The 22,178-nt window shown below is 55.4% G+C and overlaps 1 protein-coding gene across 5 annotated transcripts in view; it reads left to right on the top strand.

Moving 5' to 3' along the window:
• Positions 1-22,178, top strand: part of RASAL1 (RAS protein activator like 1) — a 153,077-nt gene that overhangs the window by 77,059 nt on the left and 53,840 nt on the right. For 4 of the 5 annotated variants that reach the window (XR_012155094.1, XR_012155095.1, XM_073313147.1 and 1 more), the window contains exons 14-19: positions 2,450-2,587; positions 9,397-9,541; positions 14,163-14,335; positions 15,646-15,783; positions 17,773-17,908; positions 18,758-18,878. Coding sequence is in view for 3 of the 5 variants with exons in the window: in XM_073313147.1 (XP_073169248.1) it covers positions 2,450-2,587; positions 9,397-9,541; positions 14,163-14,335; positions 15,646-15,783; positions 17,773-17,908; positions 18,758-18,878 (851 nt within the window). In the remaining 2 variants the exon portion in view is untranslated. The remainder of the gene's footprint in view (positions 1-2,449; positions 2,588-9,396; positions 9,542-14,162; positions 14,336-15,645; positions 15,784-17,772; positions 17,909-18,757; positions 18,879-22,178) is intronic. The other variant, XM_073313149.1, reaches the window with a different exon arrangement.

Genomic DNA, 22,178 nt, shown 5'->3' with positions numbered 1-22,178 from the left:
GCACTTGCACCAGGAAATTGTCCCCTACGCTTTCCAAAAACTTCCTGGATTGTCTATGCACCGCTGTATTGCTCTCCCAGCAGATATTAGGAAAATTAAAGTCACCCATGAGAATCAGGGCATGCGATCTAGTAGCTTCCGTGAGCTGCCGGAAGAAAGCCTCATCTACCTCATCCCCCTGGTCCGGTGGTCTATAGCAGACTCCCACCACTACATCACTCTTGTTGCACACACTTCTAAACTTAATCCAGAGACACTCAGGTTTTTCTGCAGTTTTGTACCGGAGCTCTGAGCAGTCATACTGCTCCCTTACATACAGTGCTACTCCCCCACCTTTTCTGCCCTGCCTGTCCTTCCTGAACAGTTTATAACCATCCATGACAGTACTCCAGTCATGTGAGTTATCCCACCAAGTCTCTGTTATTCCGATCACGTCATAGTTCCTTGACATCACCAGGACCTCCAGTTCTCCCTGCTTGTTTCCAAGGCTTTGTGCATTTGTATATAAGCACTTGAGATAACCTGTTGATCGCCCCTCATTCCCAGTATGAGGCAGGAGCCCTCCCCTCACAGACATTCCTGCCTGTGCTTCCTCCCGGTATCCCGCTTTCCCACTTACCTCAGGGCTTTGGTCTCCTTCCCCCGGTGAACCTAGTTTAAAGCCCTCCTCACTAGGTTAGCCAGCCTGCTGGCAAAGATGCTCTTCCCTCTCTTCGTAAGATGGAGCCCGTCTCTGCCCAGCACTCCTCCTTCATGGAACACCATCCCATGGTCAAAGAATCCAAAGCCTTCTCTCTGACACCACCTGCGTAGCCATTCGTTGACTTCCACGATTCGACGGTCCCTACCTAGGCCTTTTCCTTCCACGGGGAGGATGGGCGAGAACACCACTTGCGCCTCCAACTCCTTTATCCTTCTTCCCAGAGCCACATAGAGAACATCACCTGCACCCCCAACTCCTTCACCCTCCCTCCCAGAACCCTGTAGTCACTGATGATCTGCTCAGGATTGTACCTCACAGTAACATTAGTGCTCACATAGAATCATAGAATATCAGGGTTGGAAGGGACCTCAGGAGGTCATCTAGTCCAACCCCCTGCTCAAAGCAGGACCAATCGCCAATTTTTTAATTTTTTATTGCCCCAGATCCCTAAATGGCCCCCTCAAGGATTGAACTCACAACCCTGGGTTTAGCGGGCCAATGCTCAAACCACTGAGCTATCCCCTCCCCCCACATGGATGAGAAGTATAAAGTAGTAGTCAGAGGGCCGGATGATCCTTGACAATCCCTCCATAATGTCTCAGATACGGGCCCCTGGCAGGCAGCATGCCTCCTGGGATGCCATGTCAGGGCGACAGATGGGTGCCTCTGTCCTCCTCAGAAGAGAGTCATCAATCACCACTACCCTACGTTTCCTCCTGGGAGTGGTGGCTGCAATCCTCCCAGCCTTGTGGGTACATGGCTTCTCCTTCTCCACCTTTGAGGGTGGCTCCTCATGGCTTGTTACCAGGGCAGCATAACAGTTCATCATTATGTTGAGTGGGTTGGGAGTAGGGGTGGAGCGCTGCCTTCTGCCAGAAGTAACCAGAGCCAGTGTCCTCCCTGTGACAGAGCCATATCCTCCTCCCCCAGTGGTGTGACAGCAGTCATCTGTAGCTGAATAGCTTCCTCAGCCTTGGGTGTCTCCACGTGAATACTCACAATGAACTCCTCAGCCAAGCCAGCTCCCCTGTAGCTCTCCCACCTGCTTCCTGAGAGATTCCATCAGTAGGCACCTTGCACACTAGACGGTCCCTTCAGCCTGGCTCTCAGAGTGGGAAACGAAAGCCACAGTCTCTGCAAATCCAGACCAGGATCTGGGTAGAGGCCTCCCTGGCTAGGTTCTCTGTCTGCGTACAGGTGCAGGTGGAGGAGATAGGAGTAGCTCTGGCGAGGCAGCACTTCCGAACCATTATATTACGTCTCCCTTTCCAACTCCCCTGTTCTCTAGCTCCCTGGGTCGCTTAGCCTCTGGCTTTTAAGCCTGCTCTCCTAGGTCAGCCCTACCCCCTCATTAATCACACAGGGGAGAGGGATCACAAAGCTGGTTGAGGCTGATCAAGGATGATCCAGGGAACCAAGGCTCAGAGAACAAAGGCCCCAGACCCACAATCCCAAATGACCAACTATCGCTGGTGAAGGCACTCAGATGCTATAGTAATGGAGCCATATTACACACACTGGATAGATTTTGTTCTCCATGTTGCTCCCACATATTTCTGAGGAGATGCACATGACGTCCTCTCTCTCTCTCTCTCAAGTATACTTGACTTGTGTTCTTTGTTGTTTACCTAAATCTAAACCAAAGTCCAACTTAAGCTGCAAGCCAGCAGTTACTCTTTGCTCATGGAATGATGTTTTGGAGGGTGGCTGCTGATGCTGGTGGTTGAAATTCTGATCCTTTCTTAGGATGTGAAGTACATTGCCATCAGTGGGTTCTTATTCCTCCGCTTCTTCGCTCCTGCCATCTTGACACCAAAGCTGTTCAACCTCCGTGACCAGCACGCCGACACCCGGACCAGCCGCACACTTTTGCTGTTGGCCAAGGTACCCAGCAGGGTGAAAGGGTGTGGGAGGAGGGGGGAACCTCCTGCTTTGTGCTGAGTTTTCATGCTGTTTGACTGCTTGTCTGATCCCTGTGAGGCATTGCTGTAACATGTCAGAGTGCCTCGGATAGCACCCTCTCTTAGTGGAGAAATCCACAGAGGGCAAAATAAGCCCAAATCTTGTGGGCAGGGTTCTCAGCTGGTGTGAATCAGCAATGGTTTCAGTGGAACTATGCCAATTTGGAAGATCTGGCCAAGACATCCCTTATGTCAAGTTGTGACTTGATTCCAGTCTCTAAGTACCGTCGCGGAGAGAAGATTCCTGGATCCTTCATGGATTCTAAAGGGTTATTTAAGGTAGCGGAGAAAGGAGAGCAAGAACCAATGGATGGAAGCTCAAGCCAGACTACTTCACATTAGAAATTAGGCACCAATGTTTAACAGTGAGGGCAATTAACCATTGGAACAAACTGCCAAGGGAAGTGGTGGATCCTCCATCTCTGGCTGTCTTCGAATGCAGCCTCGCTGCCTCTCTGGAAGTTGCTTTAGCCAAACCCAACTTACTGGACTCAAGACAGGGGTAACTGGGTGAAATGTAAAGGCTGTGATCTACAAGAGGGTAGACTCAATCTGATGGTCCCTTCTGGCCCTAAATTCCATGACTCTCTTAAAAGAGGAACTCCTTGTGTCATAGCGAGCCGTCAAACCTGACAGTGCCGTATATAATCAACCATCTAGCTGCAGATAAAGGCCTGGTCCAGCGCCCGTTCAAAACAAAGGAACGGCTATGGTGGCCATTGCATTAGGCCACCAGAGAAGTTATCCAAATGGGGGGCAAAATGAGCCCTGCCTGGGTGCAGGGGCAGAGAGAGTTAGCCACAGCTGGGGTATTTCTTAGCATTCTGCAGATGCTTGTTCTGCAGGACGCCCGTGGATGGCTGGGATCCCTGGCCTGCTGGGTCTGTACTGGGGCCTGGACCATCCCAGCAGCCTGACAGCTGGTCGCACTCACTGACCAGCACATCTGTGGGGAAGGTGCAGTGATTAGATGTGGTGGTGATTTCTTGGTGGAAAGTGTTTTACATCTTTTGGGGCAGACCCTCAGCCTGTGTAAACTAGTGTAGACACATTGAACTCACTGGGATGGTGCTGGGCTGGGCCAGCCAAGGAGCTGACCCATTGTTTTAATCACTGCATCGAGGTGGAAGAAAGAAGTGCTGTGTTTGGGAGGCCCATGCCCCACTGCAATCTGGAGCTGCCCCACCCTGTGGGCTGGAGAAACCCCAGTGTTTGCCCCGGTGTTTTAAGGCCCAGTTGGGTTGACCCTGTTGCTGAGCTGCCAACATGGGCTGAGTGAGCTCACATGAACCTCAATCACCCTGCCCTCCGTGAGGCCTCCCAGGAAGGACCCCCTGCCCCCAGGCCAGCTCCCTCTTACACACAGTCAAATCCGCTCTGGCTTGCCTGTGATTGGCAGCTCAGCTGTGCCAGTGACAGGGTGGGGGCTGGCACCCCCTCATGCTGGATTGGGGCAGGGAGAGAGGTGGGGCAGGGGATGCTATCCAAGGCCAGACAGGCCCTTTGTGACCACTGTCTCACCTAGGCCATATTACTTCCACGCCATAACCCCAGACAGATCTTTTTAAACAACATCCAACCCTGATCTAAAAATTGCAAGTGATGGAGAATCCGCCCAACCCTCGATAAATTGTTCCCATGATCAGTTACCCCAAGGAGAGGGAGTGAATGTTCCAGAGAATGAAGGAAGGTGGCAGCGGGGCGTGGGGGAGATGTAGGGAGGGATGAGAGGGGAGGGTGATGTGAGGGAAAGGAGAGAGGAGAAGGAAAGAAGTGGGGGAGTAGGAGAACATAAGAACGTAAGAATGGCCATACTGGATCAGACCAAAGGTCCATCTTGCCCAGTATCCTGTCTTCTGACAGTGGCCAATGCCAGGTGCCCCAGCTTCTGGCAATCAGAGGCTAGGGACACTATCCCTGCCCATCCTGGCTAATAGTCATTGATGGACTTATCCTCCATGAACTTATCTAGCTCTTTTTTGAACCCTGTTATAGTCTTGGCCTTCATAACATCCTCTGGCAAAGAGTTCCACAGGTTAACTGTGCGTTGTGTGGAGAAATATTTCCTTTTGTTTGTTTTAAACCTGCTGCTTATTCATTTCATTTGATGACCCCTGGTCCTTGTGTTATAAGAAGGAATAAAAAACACTTCCTTATTTACTGTCTCCACACCAGTCATGATTTTATAGACCTCTATCATATCCCTCCCTGATCGTCTCTTTTCCAAGCTGAAAAGTCCAGTCTTATTAATCTCTCCCCATACAGAAGTCATTCCATACTCCTAATAATTTTTGTTGCCCTTTTCTGAACCTTTTCCAATTCCAAAATATCTTTTCTGAGATGGGAGGCCACATCTGCACACAGTATTCAAGAAGTGGACATACCATGGATTTATATAGATGCCATATGATATTTTCTGTCTTATTATCTATCCCTTCCTTAATGATTCCCAACATTGTGTTCACTTTTTTGACTGCCGCTGCACACTGAGTGGATGTTTTCAGAGAATTATTCACAGTGACTCTTTCCTGAGTGATAACAGCTAATTTAGACCCCATCATTTTATATGTATAGTTGGGATTATGTTTTCCAATGTACATTACTTTGCATTTATCGACATTGAATTTCATCTGCCATTTTGTTGCCTAGTCACCCCGTTTTGTGAGATCCTTTTGTAGCTCTTCGCAGTCTGCCTGGGACTTAACTATCTTGAGAAGTTTTGTATCATCTGCAAATTTTGCCACATCACTCTTTACCCCTTTTCCCAGATCATTTATGAATATGTTAAATAGGACTGAGCCCAATACAGACCCCTGGGGGACACCACTATTTACCTCTCTCCATTCTGAAAACTGACCATTTATTCCTACCCCTTGTTTCCTGTCTTTTAACCAGTTACCGATCCATGAGAGAACCTTCCCTATTGTCCATGACAGTTTACTTTGCGTAAGAGCCTTTGGTGAGGGACCTTGTCAAAGGCTTTCTAGAAATCTAAGTACACTATAGCCACTGGATCTCCCTTGTCCACATGCTTGTTGACCCCCTCAAAGAATTCTAGTAGATTGGTGAGGCATGATTTCCCTTTACAAAAAACATGCTGACTCTTCCCCAACAAATTATGTTAATCCATGTGTCTGACAATTTTGTTCTTTACTATAGTTTCAACCAGTTTGCCTGTTACTGAAGTCAGGCTTGCCGGCCTCTAATTGCCAGGATCACCTCTGGAGCCCTCTTTAAAAATTGGCATCACATTAGCTATCCTCCCGTCATTTGGTACAGAAGCTGGTTTAAATGATAGGTTACAGACTACAGTTAGTAGTTCTACAATTTCACATTTGAGTTCCTTCAGAACTCTTGGGTGATACCATCTGGTCCTGGTGACTTATTACTGTTTAGTTTATCAATTTGTTCAAAAACCTCCTCTAATGACACCTCAATCTGGGACAGTTCCTCAGATTTGTCACCTAAAAAGAATGGCTCAGGTTTGGGAATCTCCCTCACATCCTCAGCTGTGAATACCAATGCAAAGAATTCATTTAGTTTCTCCGCAATGGCCTTATCACCCTTGAGTCCTTTAGCATCTCGGTTGTCCAGTGGCCCCACTGGTTGTTCAGCAACTTCCTGCTTCTGATGTACTTAAAAAAATTTTTGCTATTACTTTTTGAGTCTTCAGCTAGCTGTTCTTCAAATTCTTTTTTGGCCTTCCTCATTGTATTTTTACACTTCATTTGCCAATGTTTATGCTCCTTTCTATTTTCCTCACTAGGATTTAACTTCCACTTTTTAAAGGCTGCCTTTTTGCCTCTCACTGCTTCCTTTACTTTGCGGTTTAGCTACCGTGGCACATTTTGGTTCTCTTACTATGGTTTGTAATTTGGGGTATACATTTAAATTGAGCCTCTATTATGGTGTCTTTAAAAAGTTTCCATGCAGCTTGCAGGGACTTCACCAAGGGAAGGTCATGCCTGACTAATCTAATCGCCTTTTATGATGAGATTACTGGTTCTGTGGATGAAGGGAAAGCAGTGGATGTATTGTTTCTTGACTTTAGCAAAGCTTTTGACACGGTCTCCCACAGTATTCTTGTCAGCAAGTTAAGGAAGTCTGGGCTGGATGAATGCACTATAAGGTGGGTAGAAAGCTGGCTAGATTGTCGGGCTCAACGGGTAGTGATCAATGGCTCCATGTCTAGTTGGCAGCCGGTATCAAGTGGAGTGCCCCAAGGGTCGGTCCTGGGGCCGGTTTTGTTCAATATCTTCATAAATGATCTGGAGGATGGTGTGGATTGCACTCTCAGCAAATTTGCAGATGATACTAAACTGGGAGGAGTGGTAGATACACTGGAGGGGAGGGATAGGATACAGAAGGACCTAGACAAATTGGAGGATTGGGCCAAAAGAAATCTGATGAGGTTCAATAAGGATAAGTGCAGGGTCCTGCACTTAGGACGGAAGAACCCAATGCACAGCTACAGACTAGGGACCGAATGGCTAGGCAGCAGTTCTGCGGAAAAGGACCTAGGGGTGACAGTGGACAAGAAGCTGGATATGAGTCAGCAGTGTGCCCTTGTTGCCAAGAAGGCCAATGGCATTTTGGGGTGTATAAGTAGGGGCATAGTGAGCAGATCGAGGGACGTGATCGTTCCCCTCTATTCGACATTGGTGAGGCCTCATCTGGAGTACTGTGTCCAGTTTTGGGCCCCACACTACAGGAAGGATGTGGATAGATTGGAGAGAGTCCAGCGAAGGGCAACAAAAATGATTAGGGGTCTGGAACACATGACTTATGAGGAGAGGCTGAGGGAGCTGGGATTGTTTAGCCTGCAGAAGAGAAGAATGAGGGGGGATTTGATAGCTGCTTTCAACTACCTGAAAGGGGGTTCCAAAGAGGATGGCTCTAGACTGTTCTCAATGGTAGCAGATGACAGAACGAGGAGTAATGGTCTCAAGTTGCAGTGGGAGAGGTTTAGATTGGATATTAGGAAAAACTTTTTCACTAAGAGGGTGGTGAAACACTGGAATGCGTTACCTAGGGAGGTGGTAGAATCTCCTTCCTTAGAGGTTTTTAAGGTCAGGCTTGACAAAGCCCTGGCTGGGATGATTTAACTGGGAATTGGTCCTGCTTCAAGCAGGGGGTTGGACTAGATGACCTTCTGGGGTCCCTTCCAACCCTGATATTCTATGATTCTATGATTTCACTTTTTATGCTGTACCTTTTAATTGCATTCGATGAAGTGAGCTGTAGCTCACGAAAGCTTATGCTCAAATAAATTGGTTAGTCTCTAAGGTGCTACAAGTCCTCCTTTTCTTTCTGCGAATACAGACTAACACGGCTGCTACTCTGAAACCTTTTAATTACGGTTTAACTAACTTCCTCATTTATGTGTAGTTAGTTCCCCTTTCTGAAATTAAATGCTACCACGGTGGGTTGCTGTGGTGTTTTCCCCACCACAGGGATGTTAAACATAATTATATTATGGTCACTATTACCAAGCAGTCTAGTTATATACACCTCTTAGACCAGATCCTTGTGCTCCACTTAGGATAAATCAAGAATTGCCTCTCCTCTTGTGGGTTCCAGGACTAGCTGCTCCAAGAAGCCGGTGTCAAGAAACTTTATCTCTGCATCCCGCCCTGGAGTGACATGTTCCCAGTCAATATGGGGATAGTTGAAATCCCCCATTATTACTGAGTTTTTTATTTTAATAGCCTCTCTAATCCCCCTGAGCATTTCCCAGTCACTATCACCATCTTGGTCAGGTGGTTGGTCTATCCCTACTGCTATATTCTTATTATTAGAGCATGGAATTAATATCCAAGGAGATGCTATGGTACAGTTTGGTTCATTTAAGGTTTTTACTTCTTTTAATTATACACTTTCTTTCACATATAGAGCCACTCCCCCATCAGCATGACCTGTTCTGTCCTTCAGATATATTTTGTACCCTGGTATTACTGTGTCCCATTGATTATCCTCATTCCACCAAGTTTCTGTGATGCCTGTTATATCAATATCCTCATATAATACGAGGCACTCTAGTTCACCCGTCTTATTATTTAGACTTCTAGCATTGGTATATAAGCACTTTAAAAACTTGTCACTTTTTAGCCGTGTGCCATTACACAATGTAATTGAATGGGACGTTTTTCATTTGACTGGTTTCAAAGGAACAGCCGTGTTAGTCTGTATTCGCAAAAAGAAAAGGAGGACTTGTGGCACCTTAGAGACTAACCAATTTATTTGAGCATAAGCTTTCGTGAGCTACAGCTCACTTCATCGGATGCATCAGATCCTACCTCTCTCTCTCCCTCCTCCAAGCTGCCCAGACCCTCCCTGCATCCCACCCAAAACCTCCCTTACTCCCCTTTCCTTTTGCTCTGCTGGGGGCCAGAAGGGAGGTGGAGGAGGGGGGTGCACATCTCTCCAAATTTTCCACCTCTAAGACAACACATGCAAGTTCTTCCTGCTGGTCTGTACTACTCAGAGCCAGAGCCCGGCAGGCAGGTCCCCGTTGCAAGGGCAATGTGCAGGCAAAGGGGAGGCAGCACAGATGGCATCTGATCATTTCCATCCCTGTAGCCACTGGCCTGGTTTTCCCTGGGATGCTACTGACCCTGTCCCGCAGAGGGTCTGAAGCTCCTGGTGGGGCTTGAGCCAGGCTGGAGAGATGTCCTGCAGACCCCATGGCTGCGCTGTGACCCCCCCCCTCACTCTGGCTCCTCTCCCTGGCAGGCAGTGCAGAGCATCGGCAACCTTGGCCTGCAGTTGGGGCATGGCAAGGAGCAGTGGATGGCTCCACTGCATCCCTTCATCCTTCCCAGCATCGCCCGTGTCAAGGATTTCCTGGACAAGCTCATCGACGTGGACAGTGAGAGTGGTGAGTCCCTGATGCGCTGGGGGGCTCTCAGGGCCGCCCCCTCTCCTGCCCTCGGCTTGCTGCAAGTATTGACACTGCCAGGTGCAGAGCAAGTGGCACTCAGCACAAGGGGGCTCCGGCCCGGGTGGTGCCTCTGGGTGCCACGAGAGGGGTGTGGGGCCCACACCAACGCGGCCCAGGTAGCAGGGAAGTCACGCCACCGTGCGATGGCCTCAGCTCCTCCAAGCCGCATCGCGACCGCAGCTGGGCAATCGGGTGCACTTAGCCCTGCCTGCAGCACCTTTGGGAGCAGACAGGGCGTCCCTCCCATCCCCCCAGCCAGAGCCACCCCTTCTTCCATGGACCGCGTAGGGCCCGAGATCTCTGGGCGAGCTGGGCCCTGACGTCTGAATCCTCGGTCCAATCGGTTTGCAAGCTAAGCTGTGCATCTGTCGCTGTCGGTCAGGTCAGTCACATGGCGATTTCTGCTCTCTGATGGGACAACCATGGAAACGTTTCTTTGCCTCGGAGCGTTTGCTGGAAGCGGGGTGCGGTGGGGCTGGAGCACAGTCTCTGCACCAGCAGGGCAAAGAGGTGACATCTCTCGTGTGTGACTGGCCCAGCCCTCGGCAGGAGGCCACGGCATGATACGTCAAACTGACACCCAGCTGATCGTCCGGCCCCTCACATCCCTCACTCCTGCCCAGCTCTGGGCCAAACCTTGGAAGGGTTCAGGGCTAGGCGGTGCCTCCAGCCCACACTCCGTTCCAGCACCGCTGCCCCTTTGGTGCCCGGGGGGTGGGGGGCAAGAGACAGCCCCATCTCTAGCCAGAGGGAAGGGGAGGTGGTCTGGGCCCCCTGGGTGCGGTGTGTTTCTTACACTGTGTCCAGTGCAGCCATAGAATCATAGAATCATAGAATATCAGGGTTGGAAGGGACCCCAGAAGGTCATCTAGTCCAACCCCCTGCTCAAAGCAGGACCAATTCCCAGTTAAATCCCATGGCAGGGATCTGCTCCCCCAGCTCAGTGCGCTGACCCGATCCGACGTGACAGCTGCATAATGTAGCCGTCAAAGTGGGTGAGTCCACCGGGCTCGCTCAGGCGTAGGCCGGGGAAGAGCAGAGAGGCAGGAGCAGAGCTGTGGTGACTGTCAGGGTGTGCAGGGCTCCTGTTCCATGGGGCTGCCCCAGGGGAGGGAGGGCAGGGAGCCCTGCTAGCTGCTGTCCAGTCTCTGGATGGGGAGGAGCGCATGCAGGGCACTGGATTGGGAGGGTCCCTCTCTCAGATCCCTCAGCTGCACAGGAGCCCAGTCCTTTGCTGTCTTCTTGTGACCTGGAGGAGCTGCTGGCGTGTCCTGGAGTGAGAGTGCTGGCACCATGTCCCAGACCCTCTCCCACCCTCGGGAAGGGGTGCTCAATCTTAGGGTTCCATCTCTGTGCTGCCCCACGCAGGGCCCTCACCCCGATACTACCAGGTCACCCTCCCCTGGGGCAGCCATCGCTTCCTGCCCCTCAGAGCCCCTCCACCTTGCCCCTGAGGAAGGGGGGAACTGAGTTTCCACCCAGACCCTGCTACGCAAGCCGAGCAGCGCCCAGCACCTGGGGTGGACGTCAGTGGGAGTGGATGGAGTGGAATGGAGCCTGGAGTGTGCAGCCCTTGATGGTGTTTCTCACCAGTTCCCGGCTGCGTTTGGTATTTAAAGGGGATTCAAATCAGCAGCTGTTGCCAGGCAGTGAGGAAGGTGATGGCTAGAAATCACCTGCTCTCTCCATGTTCCCTGCCCCCACAGTGCAGGGTCTGGGGTCCCCAGAGGAATGGGGGGTTAGGGAGCATCTTCCAGGATTGGTGGGCTCAGCCTGTCTCTCAGACTGAGCATGGCGTGGGGGGCAGGACGGGGGCTAGAAGGAGAGCGATGTAAGGGGCAGATCCAGGATTAAATGAGCATGGAGGCTGGATTCTCTGCCCATCCCCGGAGTGGGGGACCATTGGGTACCAGGAGACCAGCTGCTTCCTCTTGAGATCAGCTGAGTTACCACGGCCTCACATGCCACCCCAGCTATGCAACTCCCAGTCCTGTCCGTGCTGCGAATAGCCCCTGTGTCGTGGGCCCTGGACACAACACGATAGCATCTGACATGGGGAGGGCATGGGCTGGTCTTGCTGCGGGCACCCCACCTTTACCTTGTTGTGGGCACAAGGCATAACTCACTTTCCCAGCTCCCAGGGCTCAGGGCGTAATCTTCTGTGGGTTTGAGGGGCCTTTTACCAGTGAAAGTGCCTTGCAGAATAATATCCTTAACTTCTATTTATTAACAGTGACCTAAGCAGAACACACACACTAAACATACAATGCTCACCACTCCCCATAATCAGACAAACTTTTCCTAGTGGCCAGCCAGGATCAGGTCGTCCAGGGACTCCAACTTCTGCACGATATAGTTGGCAGGGTGTTGAGGTCTGGCAGCTCTGATCTTGGGCTGCGCCCTGGAGTTGGTTCCCAAGAAAGTCCTGTTGGACCCCAGTTATTATAGTGAAACTTGAGTCCTGCTTAGCTCTACCGTCCCCAACCATTGTAAACTAAAGTCCTGCAAGCCGGCATTTTCCACCCATCCTAGCCCATTACGAAACCACTCTTTACCCAGTCAGAGCCCACTACCTGAGCTGATTTAAATCTTGCAAAATTTAGTTACATACCAGGCAGAATGATCAAAGAAGCAGAGACCAGACAAATAAACAATAGAGGAGTAGGGACCATGAAGGCAAAACAATAGAAGTATAGATTTCACAATCACATCTGTTAGGTGATTCCTTGCCAGGCAGAATGCTGTCAAACAAAGATTTCCCTAAACGTCTTACGATCTGTTTCTTTCTCTGGTGATGCTGGGTACTGTTATGACAGGAGCCTCCTTAACAGCCCAATATTACATTGTTTTGATGCAATTTAAAGGGAATGTGAGGCTGTGACTTCCTGCTGCTTAGCTCATGGATGCTGCTGCCCTAATGTGGCTGGCCTCAGATCTTACAGGACAGGACCCAGGTGTTTTAGCCAGGTTCCAAAGCACACCCCAGCGGCAGAGTCCCTGCCGCACAGATAAGCACAGCTCCGTCCCATCTCTGCACCAAGGCCAGGTGACATTCTGCCCAGGTCTCCACACCATGGCTGTCCATGGCCTGGATGGTGCAGAACAGGGAGTTGTGCTGCTCCAGGGTGAGCACAGCGGGCAGGTGTTGTGAGCAGGGAAGGACATTAAAGGACCAGAGCCAGCCTATTATCCATCCCAGTACAGCGCACCTGGGCCCTCATCCCAAACACACTAGTCAGTGGAAAGACTCCCCCTGACTTCACTGGACTTTGAGTCAGGCCATTAGAGGAGCAGCCCATGTTCCAGCCCCTCTCACAAGTGTCTGAATGCAGCTCGGAGTCCCGTGAGCTCTTGCCAGCTCGGCCGCTGCCCCTCAACCCCAGCCTCACCCCCTGCTGTCCTGGCAGACCCATCTCGCCCTGGTCTAAGTAGGTGCCCCATGGTCCCAGTCAGTGCCTTTGCTCCTTTCCATTCAGCAGCATCCCCTTCTGACTGAGCCAGGCTGGAACCTTTCCCTAGGGCTTCTGCAGAGGCTCCGTGTGCCCTTTTTAGCCCTGCGGGAGCAGGATAGGCTGAGACTGGAAGCGCCCACACTGATCTGACTCCCGGACCGCTGCCTGTGTTGGAAAAGCTTGGCCAGCTCAAGTGTTTGTGCACTCCAGACTTCCTGGGCCCGTTCGGAAGCAGAGCAGCTGAAATCCCCTGCGAGTGACTCCCAGGAAAGTCAGCCCAGTTCCAAAGGCCCAAGAGGTTGGAATGGACCAGAGAAGGGGTGAGATGGGCACTGCTCTCCCTGTCTCTGGAACGGCCCTGCCCATTGCTAGCTGCAAACCATGAGCAAAAATGATTACTAATTAAAATGCAGAGCTTGCTGGAGAGTCCTGTGTGGAGGGCTGGGATCAGGAGGATAATGGTGCCCCCTTCTGGGGAACACTGTGTGTGCTTCGCCCATTGGAGAATGGGCCATTCCTGCCATTCAGCCTGGCTCTGGGGGGCCGGAGACAAGGGGGATTCCCGGGACGATTGTGGATCTGAGCGACCAAACTGCCCTGAACGATTCCTGTGTGTGCCTCAGGTCTCAGCAGCTCATCCTACAAGGGCAGTCCGTATCCCCAGCTCCGTGGCTACCTGCACTCCAGGCCCGCTCTGATGGGTGGCAATGACTGACTGCAGAAATCTCAGCTCTCTTGGTTGGGGGGGGGGAGGGGCTGCTGCAGGGGCAGATCACTCTGCCCCCTGGGAGGGGGTGGGCTGGGGGACAGCCCATCTCCCTGTGCTTGGCCAGGGATTGTTCTCCTCTGCGATGGGCAAAGAATCCAACCTCCCCACTCATTTAGCCTGGCTCTGTCCCCAGATGGAGCCCGGCATTGACTGTGGGTCATCACCCTGGTGTGGGGTGGGAAGGTGATGCACACCCTGGCTTCACCAGCATGTAGGCACCAGAGCACGTCTCTCCCCGGTCCAGGAGGGTTGTTGTCAAGCAAAACCTGGCCTGGTGAAGGTACTGGCGTCTCACGGGGCGGATGGATGGGGTAACCCTGCTCTCCTCTCCACACAGTGCGCCAGCCCCAGCCCCGGACGCTCTTCCACCCCTCGGTCACCATCAAGGAGGGCTACCTGCACAAGCACAAGGCCGAGGGGCTCTGCCTGCTCCCACGCTTCACCTTCAAGAAACGCTACTTCTGGCTGAGCAGCGAGACCCTCTCCTACTCCAGGTCCCCAGAGTGGCAGGTGTGTCCCCCCCGTGCCCTCGAGAACGGAGACCTGGGCGTTGCCACTCGCCAGGGCCAAGCTTAGGGACGGGAGGCCACACTGCGGGGAGGCAGCCGGAGCCGGGACAGGGTCTCTGCTGTGGAGCTTTGCCGGCGCCCCTCAATCCCTGCCTGCCCCACCGCCCTCCCCCATGGCACCCAGCTCTTCCCCCAGCTCTGCCACTGCCCCTCGATCCCAGGCTACCACCCTCCATCCCCCTGCTGTACCAGCCCTGGGCTCCCCCTTCCCCACTTCTGCTGGTGCCCCTCAATCCCAGCCTGCCCCCCATGCTGCTATACCAGCCCTGGGCTACCCCCTTCCCTCAGATCTGCTGGCATCTCTCAATTCCAGCCTGCACCCCGATATTCCAGCCCTGCGCTTCCCCCTTCCCCAACTCTGCCGATGCCCCTCAATCCCCTCCCAGCCAGCCCTCCCCCCACTATTCTAGGCTGGGGCTCCCCCCTTCCCTAGCTCTTCCGGTGCCCCTCAGTCCCAGCCTGTCCCTCGCTATACCAGCCCTGGGCTTCCCTGTTCTGCAGCTCTGCCGGTGCCCCTCAATCCCAGCCTGCCCTCTTGATATGCCAGCCCTGGGCTCCCCCCTTCCAACAGCTCTGCCAACACCCTGCAATCCCAGCCTGCCCCCCCAGTATACTAGGCCTGAGCTCTCCCCTTCCCCCAGCTCTGCTGGTGCCCCTCAATCTCAGCCTGCCCCCTGGAATACTAGCCCTGGGTTCCCCCAGATCTGCAAGTGCACCTCAGTCCCTGCCTGTCCCCCACCCCCACTCTACCAGCCCTGGACTCCCCCCTCCTCCCAGCTCCGCCGGCACCCCTCAATCCCCTCCCAGCCTGCCCTCCCCCCACTATTTCAGGCTGGGGCACCCACCTTCCCCCGTTCTGCCAGTGCCCCTCAATCCCAGCCTGCCTTCCCCCGCTGTATCAGGCGTGGGCTTCCCCCTTCTCTCAGCTCTGCTGGTGCCCCTCAATCCCAGCCTGCCCCCTGCTACACCAGGCCTGGACTAACCCCCATTCTGCCAGTGCCCCTCAATCCTTCCACCCCTCCTCCGCTGATTCACCTAAACCCTGATGCTGTGACTCGGTGAACACCAAAGCATCACCAGGATTCATATCACCCCCACCCCAGTGTGCTCATGCCACATAGCTGGGGCTGATTGCGGAGGGAGTTGAAAGCAGGGGGTGGGAATGGGGGGGTGATTCTTGCCCACACCCCTCCCCCGGGGCTCATGCTCTGGCTCAGCTTGGCTGTGTGGCGGGGCTGTTTCTTCGCGCAGGTTCGCTCCTCCATCCCCATCCAGCAGATCTGTGCCGTGGAGAGGGTGGACGAAAGCGCCTTCCAGCAGCCACACATGATGCAGATCCTAACACAGGACAACGAGGGGCAGCTGCACACCATGTACATCCAGTGCAAGGCGAGTTCCTGCCAGGGAGGGGGCACGGTGCAGCAGGGGCCCTGGCAGCATGGTCACCAGTCTGCTGACCCAGTGCTGCCCACTGCCCAGAGCTCTGCAGAGGACAGGGCCTGCCAGAACCCCCACCTGGGGGCCTTCATGCTTTAGTTCAACCCACGGTGGCTCCTGGTGCCGCCGGCGGTGTCAGTGGGCCCTGTGCACGACCATCCAGCCGCCAGGCTGGGCTTGTGAGGCGGGGTGCAGCAGAGGGTCTGTTCCGTTGCTTTAACCAAGGCCATTGCCAAGCTGCGGGGGGGAGGGATTGTGGCTGGTCATGACATGAGAAAAGACGGGGAGGTGAGCACAAGGAGCCGTCCACTGCGGTCCCCCCAGCATCCCAGCCATCGCGCAGCCCCTGGGTGTCTTGGCTGCCGAGATCCTGGCCCCATCCAACAGAGCAAGCGCATGCTGTAGCCCCATGCCTGGGCACCCCTCACCCCACATGCTGGGGGCTCCAGCTCGTCCTCAAGGCCAGAACAGCTTTGCAAGATCCCAGTGTGGCCTCCAGTGCCGTCCAGCCCTCGGCCTCCCCTTGCTCGGCACTGCGGCTGAGTCCCTGGGCAGGTGCTGGCCTTGGATGTCTGGTACTTCCAGGCCCATGTGGCTGACACCCTGTTCTGAATACCCCTGTTCTGGAGCCCTTAGCCAGCAGCTGTGTGAGTGGAGAGTCCTGGCGTATTCCCGCAAACGCCCCTTGCAGTGTTTCAGGGGCTCCCGTGTGGGGCTGTCCCCTGAATTCCTATTGTAGCCAGGAGCTGGCTCCCATGGTGAGTCTCACAGCCATGTGCTAACTTGGACTTTACATCTGAGGCTGGGCGAGAGAAGGGCTCCTTCTCCACGAGGGCTCCTCCTCCACGAGGGCTTCTGCCATGCAGCTTGGCCTGGGGTGCTCCTTTGTAATATCCCCCTGCCCCCCAACTTTATTCCAGGCACAGCAAGTTTCCCCACCCACACTGAACTGACCAGGGCAGAGCTGAGAGGTCGGGGGTCTGCTCCAGAACGTTGCTTGAGGGCACAAGGAGGCCTCCCTCCCCCGCCCTTCTCTGGCAGTGCCAAGCCACGTTCGCTACCCCAAGGTCCGTGATCAGTCGCGCCCACACAGCCCAGCTGGGGATGTTGTGCTGCTAACGTCACTCCTCTGAAGCCACCCAAGGCATCGTGGGGGGGGGAAACGGGGGGACGTGCTCCACAGAGCTAGCAGTGGGCAGGAAAGCAGGCTTGTGTCCCGTTCAGATGCATTACCTGGCTGCCAGCCCTTCATCCAGCTGCCTGGCTGGGCGGCAGGAACATGTGATGGTCTCAGCTCTCGATCAAACCAGCTGGGGGGGCGGCCGTGGGGAAGGCAGAGCTGGCTCCGTGATCACCGCTGGCAGCTGGGTTTTCCCAGCTCCTTCCTCTCCAGGGTGTGGCTGTGGTGGGGATCCTGGAGAAGGGCCTGGGGCACTTAGCGGACTTGCTGAAGAGTGAGTGTTGCCCTGGGAGACCCTACCAGCATCAGAGAGGGAGGGAAGGGGCTGGAGTGCTGGTAACCCTAGATGCGAAATGAACCCCCATGAATGCAGCTGTGCTCATTGTTTAGGCTACTTGGGACCTCCAGGCTGAGCAAAATAGGGGCCCCCAAAGAGGCATGTATCCTGGGGCCTGGATCTATGGGATTCTGGAGAACTGGGGGGCAAATTCGGTCCTTGTGTTCACTCCAGCCCTGCCTCAATCTGCCACTGGCTTCCCAGTGAAAATCTGGATGAGCCTCATCCAATCCATGGATCACCCTGCAGCCTGGAACAGTCTGTGCTGAAGTGCAGATGGGGAAACTGAGGCACCAAAGGGGGAAGGACTTGCCCACAATCACCCAGCAGAACTAGAACCCTGGGTGTCTGGGTTGTATCCATGGGAGCTGGGGAGGGGAAGCGGCGCCATCCTCCCTGGCTGACTCTCCCCTATCTCCAACAGAACGTGAACGAGTTGAACCAGTGGCTGTCAGCCATCCGCAAGGCCAGCATCTGCAATGAGCTCATGCTGCCCTCTTGCCACCGGGGTGCCTTCCGGGGCAACCGCTGGACCTGCTGCCTGCAGCCTGACCGCACAGGTAATGGGCCCCGCCAGCTATAGGGCTGCTGCAAATTCAGCCCACGGGACTTTGGCAGGGGAAAGGGCTTTTTTGACCCAGAGTCCTTTCTATGCGGCTGCTTCTCCACTTGGGGATAGGTGGGGAGATCCAGGCCCCCCCCCCCACTATAACACCTAGTTCTCACCCATCAAGCTGCACTTGTACAGCTCAAAGTACTTCACACAGGACGTCGCTAGCATTACCCCCATTGCACAGATGAGAAACTGAGGTCCAGAGCAGGGAAATGACGAGCCCAAGGTTACACAGCAGGCCAGTGGCAGGGCTGGGAACAGAACCCAGCTTTCTCAAATGCTCGATCCACCAGACCACACTGGCGCAGCACCTGGGGCTGGGGGAGGGTAGCAAAGGCCACACATCAGCCCCAAGCAGCTGTTAACCCCAGCAGCCTGGTGGCAGAGCAGTAGTGGTGGGCCCTGGCGGGAGCCCTGGCCAGTCCCCACTGGCTGGAAGGATGGGTCATAGAATATCAGGGTTGGAAGGGACCTCAGGAGGTCATCTAGTCCAACCCCCTGCTCAAAGCAGGACCAATCCCCAATTTTTGCCCCAGATCCCTAGATGTCCCCCTCAAGGATTGAACTCACAACCCTCGGTTTAGCAGGCCAAAGCTCAAACCACTGAGCTCTCGCTCCCTCCTGCTCACCCATGGCCTTGGGGGAGAGGGCTTCCCTGGGGGCTGATTGGCTAGTCAGGAGTGACCTGCTCTGCTCCTAGACCCTTGCAAGCAGGGCCGCTGGCCTGCCCCATACCCTGTGTGGCAGCCCCTCCTGCCGGTGCCTCATTGGAACAGTCCTTTCTGTCCTGCCCCAGTGCGCGGCTGCAGCCGGACTCACTCTGCCATGACCCTGGGGGACTGGAGCGACCCCCTCGACCCAGATGCCGAGACCCAGATGGTGTACGGGCAGCTCTTGCTGGCGAGAGACAAGCTCAGGTCTGTGCAGCTGTGGGGCGAGGGCACGCGCAGGCAGGTGGGGGCAGGGCCATTGCTAGGAGTTGTGCATGGCGGGGGCAGTGGTCACCCTGTGGCTGGCATGTGGGGGCACGTGCCATGATGAGCAGGGAAGCCATAGAGCCTGGGGCAGGGAGGACCATGCTGTTGCCATAAAGGGCAGCTCGTTCTGTAGCGCTTGGAGCTTTTCCCCCCATTCCAAACACATTCCTTGGACACCAGAGGAGGAGCTACTCCATTCTGGACAGGATCGGGGCACCAGGGAGGGGCGCTGAGTTCTAGTCCTGGGGCTCAGGGAGTGGTGGGGGGAGTTGGGGTGGATCTGAGGGGATGGGCTGGTTTCAGATGCCCCCTCGTGCGGGTGCTGTTGGCATTAACTCCGGGCTATTAACTGCCATCCCATTCACCTCCCCCTGGTCTCTCTGCCAAGCTACTCTGCATTCCCACCCCGCTGAGCTGGTAGGGGGATCCCCTGCCCCATCTCCCTGGGAGGAGGGTTTTGGTTGCAGCTGGCATTGATCACTAGCCCAGTTATCTCAGCCTGCAGCGGTCGCCGCTTTCTTCTGGGATAGCCCCTGCTCAAACACTTGTCCCCCACATCCTGCTCCACCCCCGGTAGGGTGCAGCACCAACCTCCGATTAGGGCGTGAGCGGGACTGGAGGGCAGCCCCTGGCTTCAGCTGGCCCCTTGCGCGGGTGAATTCCACCTTGCCTGGCTTCCCAGTTCCCACCACCAGAGGTCTCCCCTCCCGAAAGCGTTACCCTGGAGAGAGCCCTGACATCGGGCGGGCAGACTTTTGGCCTGAGGGCCGCATCGGGTTTTGGAAGTTGTATGGAAAGTCGGTTAGGGGAGGCTGTGCCTCCCCAACCCGCCAGGCATGGTCCGGCTCCTGCCCCCTCTCGAACCCCTCCACCTCTCGCCCCTAATGCCCCCCCCCGGACTCCTGCCCCATCCAATCCCCTGGATGCCCCCAGACTCCCCGCCGCCCCATACAACCCCTCCTCATTCCTGACTGCCCCCCTGGGATCCCTGCCCCATCCAACCACCCCTTCTCCCTATCCCCTGACTGCTCCCTGCCACCCCATCCAACCCCCCCCCTTCCTGACCCCCCTTCAGGACCCCTGCCCCCATTCAACCCCCTGTTCCCTGCCCCGTGACCACCCCGACCCCTATCCACCCCCCAGACCACCTGCCCGAAACTCCCCTGTCCTCTATCCAACTCCCCTGCTCCTTGTCCCCTCGCTGCCTGGAGCACCAGGACCGGCGGCCGCACTGCCTAGCCGGAGCCAGCCAAGCACCGTGCAGCCCAGAGACCAGCTCCGGCAGGCGGGCCGCCCGGCCGGAGCCAGCCAAGCACCGTGCAGCCCAGAGACCGGCTCCGGCAGGCGGGCCGCCCGGCCGGAGCCAGCCAAGCACCGTGCAGCCCAGAGACCGGGTCCAGCAGGCGGGTCCAGCAGGCGGGTCCAGCCGGGCTCTGCAGCTGCGCTACCCCAGGAGCTTGCAGCCCCCCCGCCCAGAGCATTGCGCCGCGGTGCAGTGAGCTGAGGCTGCAGGGGAGGGGGACAGTACGGGAAGGGCCAGAGACAAGCTTCCCGGGCCAGGAGCTCAGGGGCCAGACAGGACGGTCCCGTGGGCTGGATGTGGCCCGCGGGCCTTAGTTTGCCCACCTCTGCCTTATATAGTCAACAGCTTGAGGACGGTTACGAGTCTTCCTCCCATGGCCCAAAAGGCTCTATGGACTGGAGGATCCCCTGTGCCCCACATGGCATCTTGGGGTTCCTCCCCAACTGCCCCCTCCCTCTGGGGCTGGGGAGGAAGGTTCCATCCAGTCCAGGCCTGCAGGGATGTTGTCCTCCACCAGAGCTCCAACCCATAGCATCAGGTGGGAGCATCCTATGCCGTTGCCGGGGGAGCCTTCTCTACACTAGGGAAATTAAGTTGGAAACTGTAGTGTAGCCAGAGCTCAGGAGCGCTCAGTGTCTGTTGTCTAACCCTGCTTGAAGTAAGTGGTAGGTGCACCTGAGTAGACCCGGACAGATGTGCTAGACCTTGCACCTGCTCTTCTGTACGGTTCTGTAGCACAGAGGCTTCCGTCCTTGCAGGTTTTTCAGGGCAGGGACCATCCTTCTGTTCGGAGTCTGCACCTAGCACAGTGGGGTCCCTGCAGATGCTGCCCCACTGCAGACAAGGAATGCTGTCACTAGGTCATGGGTGTTGATCATCATTTCTGGGGGCGCATCTGCCCTGCATGCAGGGTCTTGGGTGTTCTCCCGTCAGGGCAGCATGAGCAGCGACGGGAGTGCTAGTGGGAAATGCCCACTGCTGGTTCTATCACTGAGCCCATGCGATTCCCCAGCAAGGGGCGTGCAGGCCTCAAGCCTGTGTGGCTGAAGGGATTCCTGGGGGCCCAACAAACCGAGATGTGGTCTCCGCCCAGGAGGGCATGTTAGGGAGTGTGGCAGAGGCCACGCTCGATCAGGGCCCAGTTGTGCTAGGCGCTGTACAGACACACAGGGGCCATCAACACCTCCACGGAAGGTGCGATGGTAATGCAGGTAGGTCACAACAGCAGTGAAGATGTGATGCATGGGCTTTGGCAGGGCAGCTGCCCCAGTGCAGGCCTGCCAGGACCCTGGCTATGTACCCGGGTTGCTTGCCCACCCTGACATCCGTGCTGCCACATCTTCAGTATGGTTGTTCTCCCTCTAGCTGGATTACCGGCTGGACCCATCCGTGCTGCAAGCGCCCCTTCGTGTGCGGCACAGATGAATCCTGAGTGACAGCCCATCCCTGCCCCCAGTTCTGGCAGTTGAACTAGGGGAAGGAGTGGGGCAATCAGGACAACACCTGGGGGAACCCCTGGGGAGAGCCACTTCCATCTCATTCTAGCCCTGTAAATGGCCCTGTCGCAGGGCGACGACATACCGCTGCAGCGCCTCCTGCTGGTTGTCCAGGGAATTAGCTCTTTCCAGCCAGGAGCGCCCTCTGCCAGTCGGTGTCTCCCCTGCCGCTGGCCCCGTGGCCCTCCCGGACCCCAGTGCCCTTCTAACTTAGGGCTCTGCCCCCTGGCAGTACCCCCTCAGTCTGGGTCTCCCCTCCCTGGGGGAACCCCCAACCCCTCCCTTGCCTCAGTGGCTACTGTCAGTCATCGTCTAGCCCCCGCTCCCTGGGGCAGACTGCAGTCTCTACCACGCATCATCGGCCAGGGGGGTTGGACCAGCTGCCTCAGTCTAGGTCTGGGCTGTTCCTCTGCAGCCTTAGGACCCTTTCGTGGGCCTTTA

This window comes from Lepidochelys kempii, chromosome 15 (assembly GCF_965140265.1).
Source record: "Lepidochelys kempii isolate rLepKem1 chromosome 15, rLepKem1.hap2, whole genome shotgun sequence".
In the NCBI taxonomy this organism is placed as follows: Eukaryota; Metazoa; Chordata; order Testudines; family Cheloniidae; genus Lepidochelys; species Lepidochelys kempii.
The sequence above is the reverse complement of the archived record's forward strand: the minus strand, read 5'-3'. Positions and strand labels throughout refer to the sequence as shown.